Source organism: Sinocyclocheilus rhinocerous, unplaced genomic scaffold (assembly GCF_001515625.1).
Source record: "Sinocyclocheilus rhinocerous isolate Xijiao unplaced genomic scaffold, SAMN03320098_v1.1 scaffold1007, whole genome shotgun sequence".
Classification (NCBI taxonomy): Eukaryota; Metazoa; Chordata; class Actinopteri; order Cypriniformes; family Cyprinidae; genus Sinocyclocheilus; species Sinocyclocheilus rhinocerous.
The window spans coordinates 121,444-139,427 of record NW_015631056.1 but is presented as its reverse complement, the minus strand read 5'-3'; the positions used below and the strand labels follow the sequence as shown (position 1 = coordinate 139,427).

General features: G+C 40.9%; 1 protein-coding gene across 5 annotated transcripts in view; it reads left to right on the top strand.

The window, feature by feature from the left end:
* Positions 1 to 17,984, top strand: part of LOC107741401 (probable E3 ubiquitin-protein ligase HERC1) — a 58,938-nt gene that overhangs the window by 19,396 nt on the left and 21,558 nt on the right. For 2 of the 5 annotated variants that reach the window (XM_016554114.1, XM_016554110.1), the window contains exons 20-48: positions 685 to 799; positions 889 to 1,009; positions 1,222 to 1,396; positions 3,672 to 3,954; positions 4,375 to 4,495; positions 4,594 to 4,645; positions 6,046 to 6,314; positions 6,427 to 6,651; positions 7,013 to 7,133; positions 7,223 to 7,460; positions 8,041 to 8,210; positions 8,296 to 8,451; positions 8,530 to 8,636; positions 8,723 to 8,833; positions 8,944 to 9,114; positions 9,415 to 9,654; positions 9,794 to 9,877; positions 10,960 to 11,489; positions 11,763 to 12,538; positions 13,115 to 13,331; positions 13,422 to 13,582; positions 13,956 to 14,072; positions 14,182 to 14,389; positions 14,510 to 14,631; positions 15,504 to 15,733; positions 16,098 to 16,366; positions 16,450 to 16,502; positions 16,666 to 16,866; positions 17,026 to 17,200. In XM_016554114.1, the coding sequence (XP_016409600.1) occupies positions 685 to 799; positions 889 to 1,009; positions 1,222 to 1,396; positions 3,672 to 3,954; positions 4,375 to 4,495; positions 4,594 to 4,645; positions 6,046 to 6,314; positions 6,427 to 6,651; positions 7,013 to 7,133; positions 7,223 to 7,460; positions 8,041 to 8,210; positions 8,296 to 8,451; positions 8,530 to 8,636; positions 8,723 to 8,833; positions 8,944 to 9,114; positions 9,415 to 9,654; positions 9,794 to 9,877; positions 10,960 to 11,489; positions 11,763 to 12,538; positions 13,115 to 13,331; positions 13,422 to 13,582; positions 13,956 to 14,072; positions 14,182 to 14,389; positions 14,510 to 14,631; positions 15,504 to 15,733; positions 16,098 to 16,366; positions 16,450 to 16,502; positions 16,666 to 16,866; positions 17,026 to 17,200 (5,818 nt within the window). The remainder of the gene's footprint in view (positions 1 to 684; positions 800 to 888; positions 1,010 to 1,221; positions 1,397 to 3,671; positions 3,955 to 4,374; positions 4,496 to 4,593; positions 4,646 to 6,045; positions 6,315 to 6,426; positions 6,652 to 7,012; positions 7,134 to 7,222; positions 7,461 to 8,040; positions 8,211 to 8,295; positions 8,452 to 8,529; positions 8,637 to 8,722; positions 8,834 to 8,943; positions 9,115 to 9,414; positions 9,655 to 9,793; positions 9,878 to 10,959; positions 11,490 to 11,762; positions 12,539 to 13,114; positions 13,332 to 13,421; positions 13,583 to 13,955; positions 14,073 to 14,181; positions 14,390 to 14,509; positions 14,632 to 15,503; positions 15,734 to 16,097; positions 16,367 to 16,449; positions 16,503 to 16,665; positions 16,867 to 17,025; positions 17,201 to 17,984) is intronic. The other 3 variants (XM_016554113.1, XM_016554112.1, XM_016554111.1) reach the window with 3 other exon arrangements.

Here is a 17,984-nt window from a genome sequence, read left to right as displayed (position 1 = left end):
GTGTGTGAGTGAGTAAGTGAGAGAGTGTGTGTGTGAGTGAGAGAGTGAGTGTGTGTGAAAGTGTGTGTGTGTGTGAGTGAGTGAGTGAGTGAGTGAGTGAGTGAGTGAGTGAGTGAGTGAGTGAGTGAGTGAGTGAGTGAGTGAGTGAGTGTGTGTGAAGGTGTATATATATATATTTATATACACCTTGCTACGTGTACTGCGTTAGGCTAACAGAGACTTGTCATTTGCACTTATATATTGTTGCTCTTTTGTTAGTTTTGACTGCTTTTATTGTCCTCATTTGTAAGTCGCTTTGGATAAAAGCGTCTGCTAAATGACTAAATGTAAATGTAAATGTAATAAAGCCATTTGTGTTTCTGAAAGCAGTTTCTGAATGTAGAATTTCTGTCATATTTAAGCTTAGATCCCTGTCATGTGGCACAGTATTTTTCCATAATTACTGCTTTAGGTTACAGTTCAATAAAAATTGACATTCATATCCTCTGTTATGTTACAGCTGTCCATAAACTAGATCTTTTTGGCGCAAACTATTCTAACTATGGATTTATTGGACTTTATATAAAGTTATTGGTTGTTAAAAGCAGAAATAATTTTGCCATTAGCATTAGAACTTTTCATTTGTGCAACATCAAATCTTTGATTGCATTACGTGTTCATTTAGTCTTGTGTGTGTTTGTGTAGATTGGGACAGTGCATCATTGCCGAATGAAGCTCTGTTAGACACAGTGACCCGCTTTGTACTTGCTGTCCTGCTGAAACACACAGGGCTGCTGGGACAGGCATGTGGAGAAGGGAGGTATGACATTATATTCTACATAACTTCAGAGAATACTACACTGTGGACACTACTAAAGAATTTCTTTCCCATTTTCTGTCTTCCTACAGATATCAGCCATGTAAACTCTTGGCAGAGGTGTATCGCAGTGTGTATAAGGTGCGGAATCGCCTCTTGGCTTGCAAAAACATGGAGCTCATCCAGATCCGTTCGTCATCACGAGAACGCAGAGTATGACTTTTTATGACTTTTTTTATTACAAATTATATCATGAATATAACAGTTTGATTGAAAACTTTGTAGGATCTTTAAAGAAAAATTAAGAATAATAAATTTTTTTGGGTGAATTATTCCTTTAAGATCCTAGAAAAATCCTAGAATTTTAATGTGGTCAGACTTTTGGGCCTCATTATATGTAAAGCCATTTCTCCTCCTGTGTGCAGATCTCTGATAACGTGGACTCTGTGGAGATGGACCCACAGGAACACTCTTTCACCCGAACTATAGACGAGGAGGCTGAGCTGGAGGAGAGAGACCGAGAGAGAGAAAGAGAAGAGGGTCATCAGGAGCAGGAAGATGATGAGGAGGAAAGAGAGCATGAGGTCATGACCGCAGGAAGTGAGTTCTGACACATTTGTGAATCGGGATGCAGCGATTAACCGGTTTCGCGATTAACCACGCTTTAAAACGTCACGGTTAATTAATCGTAAAGGTTCTGCTAAACCGAGTGTTTCTGTTACACGGAATGGAACTGTTGCAGCTTGTGCAAAATGGAAACAAAGTTACACTAGCGTTGCACCAGCTTAAAATGACGCGCTTATCAGAGGCACGGAGGCTACTACACGCATTAGATTAACTGTGACAGAGGGACCAAACAGCGAAGCTTTATTTCCACCAGAGAAATGCTTGTCGATAGTGTGGGACCATTTTGGGTACACCAAGAATGACCAGGGTGTCATTTAAATATTGCCGTAAAAAACTGCTGCTAAAGAGCAAACACATTAGGGATAATGCATGGCTAGCTGTACATTGAATAATTTTAATGCACGACGTGAAGGCAAGAAAAACCTGACGCTCAGCATTCTGCCCACTTCAGATCAGAAAGAGATGAAATGGTGCGATAAGATCACATTTATTTGTATTAATTAATTATAACATTTAGTTACTTGAATTAATTATTCGATCAAGAGAGAGAGAGAGAGGTGACAGTTGCCTACCTGCGTCTGTGCATCTCTCCAATAGGCTATTTAATCTGTTTTATTAATAAAAGTCACGGGGCAGCATTCTCAAGAAGTTTGTGTCCTCCTGAATGTTTGTACACGTGCGCAGCGCGATCTCCGATCTCACAAACCAAAATAATAGACATGATTTTCTCAGGCCACATGTAAAATCATATGAATTATTATAAAGATGATTAAAATGAATACGTATGGATGACAGTTGATTACAATAAAATATGTATGGATGACAGTTGATTACAATATTTCAGTTTATTTCCATCATTAGTAACAGTTTCCCCTGTGGGATAAAGTTAATATATATTAATAATACTTCATTAACTTTGTTATTTACTATCTCTGTTGTAGTATTATTCATAATATTTTTTTTCACCATGTTTCCAAATTCTCTACCCCAGGTCCAAAAGAAATGTAAAGAATGAACTGAAAACATTAAATCCTTTTGTGATCTATTTCCATTTGTTATTTTCAAAAGAGAAATACTGTCATGGATGTTTACAGAGCAGAGGATGTTTACCTTTTTTAAATTCCAATAGAAGAGATGGACTTTTCTTTGTCTTTTGTTTATTATTATTTTGTGCTGTATTGTTGGTTACTGTGCTATTTCTGTCTCAAAAGCCAGCAAAAGAAATAACACTTTAATATCTGAAGAGTGTCCATGTGATTTTATACATTAGTAATTGTGAAATGAATAAATGCATAATAATCGCCATAACCGTAAAACCGTGATTATTCCTCAAACAATAATCGTACCAACAAAATCTATAATCGTTGCATCCCTATTTGTGAAGGGCATGTGTGTGTGCTAATGTTGGCTGATGCTTTGAGTGGCATTGAGCAAAGTTGTCACACACATTCACACACACCTTGTGCATTTTAATATTTTCCTTTTTGAGATTCTTAGTTGTTACACCTAAACATTTACATTCTGTAATTATTTACCGTCTTGTCATTCCAAAACCATATGAGATATTTAGTGGAATAAAAGGAAGAATTTTTACATGGCTGTCAATCTCCATTAAAATAATAACAGCATATACTGTAGGTTTGGAATGACATGAGGGTGAGTAAATAATGACAATATTTTAATTTATTACTTTAAAGATATATTTAATAATTGGTTTGACATAGTGTGAATTGCATTGTGCTAGAACACACCACACAATATACACTACCATTCAAAGGTTTGAGGTCAGGAAGGTTCTTGCTGTCCTTTGCTCACCAAGGCTACATTTATTTGATCAAAAAACAGTAAAAACACTAATATTGTGAAATATTATTACAATAAAAAAAAAACGTTTTCTATTTTAAATGTTATTTATTCCTCTATTTTAGGATTCTTTGATGAATAGAAAGTTCAAAGAACACCATTTATTTGAAATATACATCTTTTGTTTTATTTGTTAATGTAAAAGTCTTTAGTTTAATGCATCCTTTCTGAATAAAAGTATATATATATATTTTTTTTTTTTCGTACTTACTAACTTTTGAACACTAGTGTATACTAATAAATAACTTTGTTAACCATAGTTATTATACAATGGTCACACATGGCATTGTGTAATATCCAGCCATAAGCACTTTTTAACAACGTCATGCTTCTTGGCTGCTTCCCTAACCTGGCCGCTCTGTGTCTTATGTCTTGGCGGACACAGAAATCTTTCATTGTTTCCTATCAGCACGGGAGGCAGCACGAGGAAGGGACCGAGATCGAACCGGAAGCATAAGCACACAGGAAGAGCCGGCTCAGCCTGGTCCGGAGCGCAGGAGCAGCATGACCCCTCAGGAGGGACAGGATCTTTACACCACCACATGCAATGCAGTCATCCACCGCTGTGCCATGCTCCTGCTGGCCGTCAGCACGCCACTCGCTCAACACATCAATCAGCAACCCCTGACAGGCGGGGTCAGCCAGGACGGAGGCGGGTTTATGACGAAGTGAGTAGCATCATTGTTAAAAAGCACATTTCGCTGATTAAACGTGTAAGCTTGACTTTTAACTTTTGAATCATAACCCTTATCTTTGGAGCCTGAAGGTCTCACTGAACTCGTTCACCTTTCCAGTCTGCTCCAGCGCTGCTAGTCCTGCCCAGGAATGCCTGACCTACTTTTCTAGATTTCACATTATGCAGTTGCAAGAGACCCTGTGTGCTGCTCTAATTTGGAAGAACCTTTATAAGCTGACCCAACTGCAATTAAAAGCAGCGGTTACTGTGACACATCATTTCAATAAATAAAAAACATTCTTCATTAGTAGTATTAATTTATATTTAGGTCACATTTTAATGGTGTGATTGTGTTATGTCCGCTCATGTCAGAACATGTAACTTTTATTTGCCATTTTCATTTTGTGTGTAGGAGTGAGAGCCTGTTGGCAGAGAGTCGGTCCATCCAGAGCAGTCCCAACTACAGACTCACAAAATCCAGGAGTGAGTCTGATCTCTCCCAGCCAGAGTCTGATGAGGAGGGATACTCACTGGTGAGATGTGACACATGCACACACTGCCTTATCTGCTTTACTTGATTTATAACTATATCTACTGCAGTTATGTAACCTCTCGGTGTGACCTGTTTCAGAATGTGAGGAGGAATGTGGATCTGGATTTAGCTTTCACTCCTAAAAAAAGAGGTAACGGCCCCACCTTTAACACACTGAGACTGTAGCAGTAGGACATACTGTACTACTCTTGTAATCTGTGTATTTGTGCAAAAGTCTATCTGTGTACGCATGTCTCTGACAGCTCTGTGTGTGGTCTATTTTTTTCTATGTGGCTAAATGGGTCCATGAAATAAGATGACCGTGGATTCCTGCTGGCATCTTTATAGCCTCTTCATGCATCGCCAAATTGATTCCCCAAGGCCAAAATGTGCCACAGCAAATTTCTGTTATAAAGTATTACTTGCAATACTTATTACTTATAATAAGTTACTTATTACTTATAATAATAAGTATTACTTGTAATACTTATTCATTATTCCTTATCCTTATTCATGTCCAGACCTGCACACAACTGTACAGAAAAGGGCAGTTTATGGGGGAACTCAGATACCTGTCTTTCCTGTTCACATGTTCTGTACCTAACCTGCATCTCACCTGTAAATCAAACACTTTTGTGTTGGAAATCTGTCATCAGATCTGGTGGCTTTGATTATAAAAAGGGGGGTTAAAATAAATATGCAGGAGGATATGTTTGAGCAGTAGATTATAGGGTGCTATTTAAGCTGCTTATGCTTTTATTTTGTTATCTGTATGCAGTGTAAATAGCTACAAATATTAGACTTTTTTTGGTAGTACAATAAACAGCAAGTGGGATTTTGCACGTTTTGATCTACTTGTCTCAAACTATTTTGATGTTTTCAGCTTCTAATAAATAGTTTTTAAATCCTTTTCATAGATTTGACGTGATCCATTGATGTGTTGAGATTTGAAACTTAAGTAAAACTCCTGTAAAACACACCTAAACCAGCTAATAAAGGTCTTTAAGATGTTGAAAATGACAGGCATGTGTTGGAGCAGGTTTGGAACTAAACTCTTGAGGAACAAAGTTGTTCAGAACTAGGATTCAGCATCCACTCTATTGCTGTGAGTGTGTTGCTGAATGAACTCTGGCTTCTTACCAGAATATGGCATTCACAACACTTCCAGCACACTCAGTGTCTAAATTTGCTTCATTGTTTTCATTCATTAGTGGAGTGATGTAGGAAATAGTGAATGAAAATCAAAAATCAAATGTGACTGCTTCGGGTCAGAGTTGATCGGAGCTCTGAGTCTGACATGAAGTGAGGTTGTGCTTTGAGTGACCTGAGTTTATCTGCTTTGGAGCACTTCACATACTCGCATGTCAAACAAATAGCTTTTTGGTATAAGCCACACAAGAGAAGCAACGCAATACTGTATTAAGCATAAATATACATGGCACACAAATTTACGGTTTCTAATTACATAATAATTAAAATGATTAAATTATACTTTATTATTGGGCCATTATTACAAATTCTGTTCAACAGATTTTGTTTTGTGTTTTCAAGGCTTTCTGTACAGTTCTCCAGACTCTTCTGCTGACTGGTTTGGGGGACGCTCGGCTCGTGAGTGTTTATACAGCTCTCCACAGTCCTGCGAGGAGTCAGACCTCGATCTGAGCCATTCATTCAGGCTCCATGCACTCATCGAGAACATGGTGAACTTCATCAGTGGAGATGTTGGAAACGCACCTGCGTTTAAGGAACCAGAAGAGAGTGTGTCAACGAGCCCACAGGCCATTATTATAGCCATGGAGCAGCAGCAGAGCCGAGCAGAGGTACGTTCTGACTTTTTGTCTTTATTTGTCAGATGCCTGTCTTCACTTCCACCCACAGACTTTTGTTTGTTTATCTTGTGCTTTTATGATTGTATTATGTTTATTTATATAGTTGCGTCTGGAGGCCCTTCACCAGATTGTGGTGTTGATTTCTGGGATGGAGGAGAAAAGCTGTCAGGCAGGCTCTGGAGGTGGAGCTGGACGCACAGGCCTCAGTTTTCACTCTGCCTCTCTGCTAACATCAGTCAGACTGCAGTTCTTGTCAGGATGTTTTGGCCTTGGTGCTGTTTGCAATGGGGGGCCAAAGGGGGAGAGTGTCCAATTACACCATTACCAGGTAATTGTTCCATCTAATCATTAGAGGTACTGAAGAAGATACATTTTTTGAATGTGTCATATTGTTCAACATTGATTTATTGCGCTCATCAGTGGATGATGTGCAACTGATCGAGTTTTTAAATACAGTTGACCTTTTTTAGGTCATGCTGGCTTAATATGTGCTAATTTGGGCTGGAATGTGGGCATTAGACCTGATTGAGAAAATAGCTGAATGTCTGTGAGCAATTCAGTCTTCTTGCTTTAACACATCTAGAACAATCAACTGGGTTTCAACTGAAATGAACTGAAATGTTATGATAAATCATTTTGAATGTTATTATTCATGCTATGCTCTGCATGTCCTTTGTTTTTCCTTGTAGGATGGAGTCAGAGCAGCCAAGAAAAGTTTACAGATGGACATACAGGCTGCTGTTCATAAGATTTATCAGCAGCTGTCAGTCACATTAGAGAAAGCCCTGCAAGCTAACAAGCACCACATAGGTAGTGTATTTGAGCACACATTCAATATATTCATTTATGTAGCATATATTATACTGAACATATTTTCACAATGCTGTGTGTGTTTACAGAGGCCCAGCAAAGACTGCTGTTGGTAACGGTCTTCGCTCTAAGTGTGCGATACCAGCCTGTTGATGTATCGTTAGCTATCTCCAGCGGTCTCTTGGACGTTCTTTCTCAGCTTTGTGGAACGGAAACCCTGCTTGGACAGACACTGCAGCTCCTACACAAGCCTGCAGGATCTCAGCTCAGCACTGCCCTCAAAGTGGCCAGCACCAGATTGCTGCAGATACTAGCCATCAGCACCGGGTACAACACAGTTCTCTTTGTTAATACCTGTTTTTTCATAGCCGATCTGAACCTCAAATGCTGTATGTTTTAAATTATTTAGCTAGTCCATGAAATTTCTTAAGACCCACAATACTTTTATTCGGAAAGGATGCATTAAATGAATCAGAAGTGACAGTAAAGACTTTGACAGTGTTACAAAAGTTTTCAATTAAATGCTGTTCTTTTGAACTTTTTATTCATCAAAGAATCCTTCAAAATATCACAACTGTTTTCACACAACTAGTAAACAGCACAAGTGTTTTCAAATGGTTCTTGAGCACAAAATCAGCAAATGGTTTCTTTGAAGATTCAGCTTTGTCATCATCACAGGAATAAATTTCATTTTAAAATATATTAAAACACAAAACAAATAAATGATCAAATAAATTCATTCATGGTGAACATAAGAGATTTCTTTTACAAACCCCAAACATTTGAACAGTAGTTTAATTTATCAGTAGCTAATTAGGTTTGTTTAGTCACATTACACTGTTAATACTTCTCTTAGAAGGAGCAAAACGGATTCATTAACTCTTGCTCTTTTCTATCTTTCCATCAGGACATATGCAGACAGGTTGAGTCCTAAGGTGGTCCAGGCTCTGCTGGATCTTCTTTGCAGTCAGCTGAAGACTCTGCTGGCTCAGGCTGCTGGAAGCACACTCAGTGCAAGTACAGAACTGCAGGAGAAGACTGACGACTGTGCAGATGCTCCGAAAAAAGATTTTCGAGGTAGGACAATTGCAAGTCAACAGCAACATGCTCACTAATTTACTTAATTTAGTGTTTTTTATATATTGCTTTTAATTTTGTGTAGCATTGTTACATAAGAGACACACAGCAGAGCTGCACCTCGGAGACTTCTTGGTGTTTCTGCGGCGAGTCGTCTCTTCCAAAGCCATCCAGTCCAAGATGGCCTCTCCTAAATGGACTGAAGTCCTTCTCAACATTGCTGCTCAGAAACGCTGTTCAGGTAATACAGCAGCGTCCCAGCAACGTCATCTTGTCTGTGTGCTAGTTGTTAGATTAGTTAAATGTGTGTATTTTTTAGGCATTCCTTTGGTTGGTAATTTGAGAACACGGCTGTTAGCCCTGCATGTTTTGGAAGCTGTGCTTCCTGCCTGTGAGAGCAGCGTGGAGGACCATCAGATGACCCAGGTCTAAATCCACACACCTCTATTGTGCTCTTATTTTTTTATGGAATATCTGTTGCAGAGTTAAGTTAACTTGTCTTTGTGTGGTAGGTGGTGGAGAGGTTGTTCGCGCTGCTCTCGGACTGTATGTGGGAGGCACCTGTTGCTCAAGCCAAACACACCATCCAGATGAAAGAGAGAGAGCAGGAACTCAAACTACAGGTGAGGGAGATTCAGTCAGTCAAGTGTAAGAGGTTGTAACGCTTTAAAATGTACTCGTACTCAACATTCACTTTTCTGAGATGCCATTAAATGCCATCTTGTTGTTTTAGGGTGAATCAGAGGAGGAAGAAGAAAATTTGCCTATCCAGGAAGTAACCTTTGACCCTGAGAAGGCACAGTGCTGTGTGGTGGAAAGCGGACAGGGATTGACGCATGGCAGTGGAGGCAAAGGTTACGGCCTGGCCTCCACTGGCATTTCCTCTGGCTGTTACCAGTGGAAGGTTCTACACACTTTATTTTACACTAACGTTCAGAAGTTTGGGGTCAAAACTACACTATTTGATCAAAACTACAGTAAAAGCAGTAATATTGTGAAATATATGTTTTTCAATCTAAAATTACTTTTCTATTTTAAGTTGTTTTAAAACATAATTCCTGTGATGGCAAAGCTACATTTTCCTTCAGAAATCTTTCTAATATGCTGATTTGGTGCATAATATGCTGACTTCATGTAAGCCAATAGCACAATATGTACATTGTGTCGAGCTGTGAGTATGAAAGTGTGTATTATTTGTTTTCAGTTCTATATCGTGAAGGAGAATCGTGGAAATGAGGGAACATGTGTGGGTGTGTCACGCTGGCCTGTGCATGATTTCAACCACCGCACAACAGCCGACATGTGGCTCTACCGCGCTTACAGCGGCAACCTCTACCATAACGGAGAGCAGACCCTCACACTGTCCAGCTACACACAAGGAGACCACATCACCTGTGTGCTGGACATGGAGGCCAGGACTGTGTCCTTTGGCAAGAACGGAGAGGTGCGGTGCAGCCCACTTACAAACACACAAATATTCAGCATTGACCAACTTGCATATCAATAACTGAGCTATAATACACATTCTCTTTCATCAACATTCTCTTTTCAACTCTCTTTCATCATATGTGCTTATGTGGCAGGAACCCAAACTGGCATTTGAAGATGTCGATGCTACAGAGCTCTACCCTTGTGTCATGTTCTACAGCAGCAACCCTGGGGAGAAGGTAAGACACACAAGTGCTGATGTTGATTTAAACTCTGTGATCCTCTGTTTATCTAAAATAACACTGATGAACTGTTCAGACTGCATAATCATGTTGGTGGAAGGTCAGTCTACACTCTGACTGCTTCACCTTAAAGGGTGGGCAACATAAGCACAATTATATATCATGATATTCGTAAAGCTTTTGGGTCAATAACAAAATATGATGCCTTTTTTTAATTTGAATAGTCACATACATTGCTATGAAACAAATGTATGAATGTTTATAATTTTTTCAATACAAGTTATAAAGCTTAATATTTTACATTTTAATTAAATTTTTATTTTATTTATTTTTTTAAATCGTTCCGCAGACGTTTTCCTCTTTTGTTTTTTATCCGCCATCTCTATCTTTCTGTCGCTCGGCTCGGCTAATGTCCGTCCCATGCACTGAACGCGCTCTCCTCCACATCACGAGTAGACACGCCCCTTATTGCTGATTGGCTACAAGTTTGTTTTGCGATTCGGCCCGAATCAGTTTTCTAAAGTGTTTTTGAAAAATCACTTACTCTGCCTTTAATGTGCCTATTTTCATTTTAATGAGTTTTTTTCATGTAAAATATTTAGGTTCAGTTCATTTTTATTTCAGTTTTAGTTATAGTTTCTTTTTTTTCATTTAGTAATTTTATGGCTTCAAATTAAATTAAATTTTATACCAAGGTAGCATTTCTAATTTCATTATGTTTAGGTGTTTCATCAAATATTTATCTTTTATTTAATTTCAGCTTTATTTCAATTAACCAACATGTTTTTAATAGTTCAGCAGTTCATAAGAGCCGTGTTTTTTAATCAAAACACTGTTCACATTGGTTGTTCGATTTTGCCTGTAAAGCTTAACAGAAACATGTTTTCTTGCCTATATTTTGTCTTATCTAATAGTCACTTCAGACTGCAAAGTCACATTCAGAACTAAAATATGATGTCTTTTGCTGTAGAAAGTCATGTAGCACTGCCATAACAACGATATCAACAAAAATGCATACTGATTGACAACTTTCTAGTGTTTTCTATATAACCAGTATATCACCCACCCCTACCCTGCAGGTAAAAATCTGTGACATGCAGATGAGGGGCACACCACGTGACCTGTTGCCTGGTGACCCAATCTGCAGCCCTGTGGCCACTGTCCTGGCGGAAGCCACCACCCAGCTGGTCCGGATCTTACACCGCTCGGAGCGCTGGACTCAAACTATCAACCGCAGCATCCTCCAGCGCCTCCAGCAGATCAGAGGCTGCCTGCGAGAAGGAGCTCCTCCAGCAGGGGCCACCAGACTGCGCAAGAGCCGCTCGGCTCAGAGCAGAGAGGAGCAGGACGAGAAGGAGGAAGAGCGAGAAGAGGAGAGAGGAAGAAGCGGACGGCACACTGCGGCAGAGCTGTCGGAGACACACCTGCGGACGCTGTGCCACCAGGTGTGGCCGGTGTTAGCTGTGATAGGGGGAGTAGATGGTGGGTTAAGGATGGGGGGACGGTGTGTGCACAAGCAGACGGGGAGACATGCCACTCTGCTGGGTGTGGTGAAGGAGGGGAGCACATCAGCTAAGGTGCAGTGGGATGAGGCGGAGATTACCATCAGGTGAGAGATGGGTATCTGTTTGAGTGGTTTATATGAATGTGAAATTGAGGCTTTTACCTCGTTCCTGCTCCCCAGGGCTCTCCTACTTTTCTGTCTTCTGCTCTCCTTGCTCTCTTTATCCACTTTTCTTCCTCCCTAATCATTTCATTGACTTTTTCCTTTGCATTAGCTCCATGATGTTGCATGTTCCCTGGCCCTCCTCCCTGCCCCCTCACTTTCTCTCTCTGTCTCTTTCTCTCTCTCTGTTTGGTTTGTCACTCCTTTTCATTGAAGCTTCCCCACTTTTTGGTCGCCCAGTGACACGCCGTTGTACAACTTGGAGCCAATTGAGCCTCTACCCTTCGATGTTTCACGTTTCCGCGGACTCACTGCTGCTCTGCTGCTGGACCTCACCGCCCTCGCCAGCCTACAGGATGATGGCTCCAAGTCCACCTCTGGTCGGCGGCACGAGCGGAGACACCGCCACGAACCCCAGGAAGAACGGGAGAACAAGTCACGCACCAAACCGAAAGCGGGGGCGGGTGACCTGCGCGTATCTCACAGCTTGGACGAGGTTCGAGCTTGTGCGCCACCCAACTCCCGCTCCGAGAGCGAGCTGGCTGCCTACACGCAGGATGCCACGCAGCAGACTCCAGCGGAGGGACGGCGCAGGCTACAGGAGATGGTGGGGACACGCTCACAGGAGGCGGCTGCGCAGGTGGAGGTGCATGCGGTGCAGTTGTCGTACCTGTGTCTGGGAGCGATGAAAACCCTAAGTGTCCTTCTGAGCTGTAGTAAATACGCCGAACTGCTGCTGATCCCCAAAGTCACACCTGACAGTGGCCATAACGCGGATTGTGCCAGCCCTGGGGTGAGCGTGTGTCAGGAGGAGGCGGAGCTGCGATCGGCTCTGCAGTTTTTGATGCGACACATGGTGAAACGGGCAGTGATTAGGTCGCCCATCAAAAGAGCGCTTGGGCTGGCAGACCTAGAGCGGGCACAAGCCATGATCTACAAACTGGTGGTCAATAGCCTATTTGAAGAACAGGAAGGCCACAGTTCCAAGACAGGTATATCAGAAAACATAAAACAAACCTGATACACGTAAACTGACTGTATCTATACGATATAGTATAGATTTTTTGAAAGAAGTGTCTTGCTCACCAAGGCTGCATGTATTTGATCAAAAATATGGTAAATACAGTAATATTGTGAAATATTATTACAATTTAAAATAACTGTTGTAAAGCCATTACTTTAGTGTCACATGATCCCTCAGAAATCATTCTAATATGCTGATTTGAGAGTAAAACGACGTTGTCAGAACTCTGTTGAAGGCTAATGTTTTTTTTATTTATTTTATTTGTTCATTTATTAAACCATTTAAAAAAATGATTGGAGTCTATATGTAATGTAAAGTCACATCATTTGAATGAAGATTCATTCAACATTATTAGAAATTATTCTTTTTGGTCTAATGGGTCAAGAATTTTTGGTTTAGACCAGGAATTTTCATTTTGGTACATCTGTTGCAAGCTATGATTTATTGTATTTTTTTCATGGCAAAATAGTAGCATTTTGTTCACACTCTCATTCTCAAGAGCCACAGTTCTCTTCATAAAATATGTGAATGTGTGTGTTTTTAGTGGACACAGAGTGTGAGGAGTTAGAGGGAGACCAACTATTTCAAACTCCGGTCACCACCTCCCCATCAGCCTCCAGCAGCACCTCCTTTATGAGCTCCTCACTGGAGGACACCACCACAGCGACCACACCCGTTACCACAGCCACCACACCTGTCACAGACGCCGAGACGGCACCGGCTTCTGAATCACCTGGAGTAATGCCACTCAGCCTGCTCAGGTACACACACACTTTGTCTCTTTGAGAGTGTGTGAACAATTAATCTTTCAATCTGTGTCCTGATTGATCTGCATGTGCATGTCTGAGCAGGCAGATGTTCTCCAGCTACCCGACAACCACCCTTCTGCCAGCACGTAGAGCTCAGACCCCTCCCATGTCATCACTGCCCACCTCGCCATCAGACGAGCATGGCCGGAGACAGAGCCTCACGTCACCTGAGTCCCAGCCTGCCAGGACCACCAGCAGGACAGGTACAAATACATACAATGTATGGTTCTTAATTAATAAAATGTGGTCCAAAAGACTGATAACACACTGACAATGAACAAGAACAATACCATTGAACCCTCCTTTGCATTGTACGTTTGTCACATCAGTAAAAATTGTTAAATAAATGTAGAAGTACAGTAATCAATGATAAATAGTACAGGAAAATGAAAAAATTAAAATAATATAGAAAGATTCAACATTTCACTCAAATTGTGATGATGATGATATCATTTGTAATGGAAAAAATTTATTTAATTAGAAAGGATGTCTTTCAGACCTTTGTACATGACTGTATATCCATTTATATATAGTCCTGTATTAAACAGCTGACTGCGTTTGTTTATTTGCTCCAAGCATTATCAGACCCCAGCAGTCGTCTTTCCACATCTCCACCTCCTCCTGCCATCACAGTTCCGCTGTTGGAAATGGGTTTCTCACTCAGGCAGATCATGAAAGCTTTGGAAGCAACAGGTAGACACACTTTCACTCTCATAGAAATGTTATGTCTAAATTCAGAATTTCTCCTTTTTTCCACATTATCATTTCAGATATTCAGAGTATGTTCTGTGTTGGTCTGTAGGTGCACGTGGTGAGGCAGATGCTCAGAACATCACTGTGCTTGCGATGTGGATGATCGAACACCCAGGCACGGCAGACTCTGATGAGGCTTCAGACCCCTTCTCCGGTGCGGCAGGAGTGGGTAAGAGCACAGAGAGGAGCTACCTGCGCTCACCGGGTGACATCCCCAACGCTGATGCTGCAGAGATGGAGGAGGGATTCAGTGAGAGGTATAATACCTACAGAATGTATGGCATGACATATTGTATTGTTGCATGAGTGTAAGAAAACAGTGTGTAGCTTTATTTTTGTTGACCATTTATCATTCTGTTACTTCTCTCTCCCTCTAGTCCTGAAGGTCTTGATCAAGATTTGGGCTCTTCCTCTGCCGGCCCTACTCCCAGAGGACGCTCTGCAGCCAGCAGGAAACACCGCTTTGACCTGGCTGCACGCACTTTACTAGCTCGTGCAGGTAAACTCTAGGGATCTCCAAAGTTACGTTTTCTAAATCAACTAGTCGGTGGGTTATCTGAACAAACTAGTCAATTAATCGCTTTCAATGAACTCCTGTATAATAAGGCGGGTTTTAGGTTCATCTGACCCTGAGCAGCATCTGTTTATCAAAGAATCCTTAAAGTATCAGACAAAAATATTAAGCAGCTATTTTCAACAATAAGAAATGTTTCTTGAGCATCAAATATATGCATATTTGAATGATTTCTGAAGGACCATGTGACACTGAAGACTGGAGTAATGGCTGCTGGAAATTAAGCTTTGTCAAAAGAAATTAATTTTAAAATATATTAAAATAGAAAACAGTTCTTTTAAATTGTAATAATGTTTCACAATATTACAGTTTTTACTTTTATGCAGTCTTGGTGAGCATAAGAGACTTCTTTCAAGATCTCAAAAAAAATTATTACTGACCCCAAACTTTTGAAGTGTAGATCAGGCTTAGGCAGCTTCGGTCCTGGAGGGCCACTATCCTGCAGAGTTTAGTTCCATCCTTAATTGAACACACCTTCCTGTACTTTTCAAGCAATTCTAAAGATATAGGTTAGTTTTTTTCAGGTGTGTTTGATGGAGGTAAAGTCTGCAGGACAAGACTGGAGTTGCCTATCCCTGGTATAGAAAGACAGACTATTTATATATTTAGTTATTTGTATATTTTTCTTTTTATAATGAGGGGAGAAAAGTAAAAACTTGCCAAACTTGTCAACTACACTGACTGGTTGGTCAGCAAGTTGGCCATCACAACCAGAACACAGACAAACCAACTCAATTTTAAGAATCATCACAAAACAAAAATAAAACTCCACACTAACATTGTGTTTTGTTGTGTAGCTGGACTGTACCGCTCAGTGCAGGCACATCGAACTCAAGCGCGTCGAGAAGGTTCTGGACTGCAGCAGGAGCCTGGGCCTCTTGGGGCGCTGTACGACTTCAATCTGGATGAAGAGTTGGAGCTCGAATTGGATCAGGAAGCCATGGAGGCCATGTTCACCCAGGAGCTTGCATCAGATTCCGACATTCTGGGAATGTGGATCCCGGAGGTACTGGACTGGCCAACGTGGGTGTGTGTGACAGCAGCCTGGGGCTGCCGCTGCTTTACTACTCACCTTTAACCCCTGCACGGCTGTACACACAAAAACACACCTACACCTTCGTTCAAGAACACACATATTGTACTTGCATATGGTTTGCTCACTCACATCCTCATATTGGACACAAAGAAACTTCTGCTGAAGCACAGCAGCTCTCTCACTAACACTGGTGCATGTTTTGCCAGCACAGTACAGAAGCAGCAGATGCATTCTGGGTTACTTCATCCCTGATCCATGTTCCATTGGCTTTCATTAATTTCAAATCTTCATATACTAACTTACTCTCCCATCTGACCGCAGTTGTGTGGTTTTGTCTTGTTTGCTTTTGTGTTAGCATGTGTGTGAGTCAGAGGACCGTGATGAGGTGGTCGTGTGTGAGCTGTGTGGGGTCAGCGTGTCCAGTTTCAACCAACACATGAAGAAGAGTCACCCGGGATGTGGTCGCAGTGCCAATCGCCAGGGTTACCGCAGCAATGGCTCTTATGTTGACGGCTGGTTCGGAGGGGAGTGTGGAAGTGGAAATCCCTATTATCTGCTCTGTGGCAGCTGCAGAGAGAAATACCTTAACATGAAGAGCAAGATCAAAGGGCCACTGCCTGAGAGGTGAGAATGAGAGTTTGCATGCATGCGTTGACATAGCCGAATTCACATGAATCTTACATTTTTCACTGATCTCTGTTTTTCAGGTATAAAGGTCAAGCACCAGACCTGCTGGGAAAGCAAGACTGTGTGTATGAAGGTATTAAAAGTGTCCACATGCAAAGTATACCTATAAAAAAACTAAAACGTAATGCAGCAAGTAATAAAAACACCAAAAATGCATGTAAAATTTGTTAGAATTATTAACAACCGCTGCAGACTGTGTGTTTTGATCAGTGAGTCTAAATAAATTTTTCCTGCAGAAGTCTGGGACATGTTGGATGTAGATGATGCAGAGCGTCTGACCGGTGAGGAGGAGTTCGAGTTGCTCTCTGCTCCACTGGGTCTTAGTGAACGCAGACCCGTCCCCGAGGCTGTCCATTTTCCAGACACTGACCCTCTCGGAGCTTCTGTTGCCATGATCACTGCAACCAACAGCATGGAGGAGACTCTCTTGCAAATAGGTACAATAATAGCACCAATGTGATTGTGTGAATCTGCCACTGTAGTGGTTCAGAGTATGCATCATGGTTTAAAATGCCTGTAATTTCACAGATATTGTCTACGATTTGTATATGTATGTGTATCTCTATGCATAATTAATGAATGCTCCGTCATTATAGGTTGCCAGAGCTCAGTGGATAAGAGCTCATCAGGTCGCTTGTCTTTGGGGGAGCAGGCGGCAGGTCTGCAGATGTCTGCTGATCGCCTGGTGGCTCTGAAAAGAGTCACTGCAGCTGCACAAGTCCTGTTAGCCAGAACAATGGTCATGAGAGCGCTGTCCCTGCTATCAGTTAGGTTAGTGTGTTTATTGATGTGGCTGTTTATATATTTGATTTAATTGCGATTTGCGTTATTAAAGTGTGCTTATTTTTTAAGCTTCAGGATTGCTGTGCTCGTTTTCTAGGGCTGCACAATTTAGCCAAATATTTTGATTATCTATTAATATGACTATTATAATATTATTAATATTACTACTACTACTACTACTACTACTACTAATTATTATTATTAATAATAATTATTGGTCAACCGATATATCACCAAGGCCGATATATCGGCCGATATTTGGCATTTTTTCAAATATCGGCATCGGCCGATAAGTTTTCCTGTTTGGCCGATGCGTTCGAGGCGGGACTTTTATTTTGACGGCGCTGAGAACGGTAGGGATGGGCGATACCTCTTATTTTATTTTTGATCCGATACCGATATTTTCAAGCCCAGTATCGTCGATACCGATACCTCTAAACTAAACTGATCTTTTAAATTATTCAAAGAATATAATCCGTAATTATACTCGCTTAATATTAGATTTTAAAGCTATGTTTTTTTTTTCTGTTTTTTTTTTCTTTTTCATAGGCCTTTTTCCTTTACACTGTCAGAAATAAAATACTTAAGGATCGATCCGCCCATCCCTAGAGAACGGCAGCGCCTGAGCACACAGTGCTCACATTCTCCCTCTTGTTCGCTGTTGCATTAACAGTTCTGTCTAATACGGATTATCTAATATGTCTGTCTAATAATCATATAGAACTGTTAAAGGAATTAAAATGTATACAAAAAGTATTATAACGATTGCTTT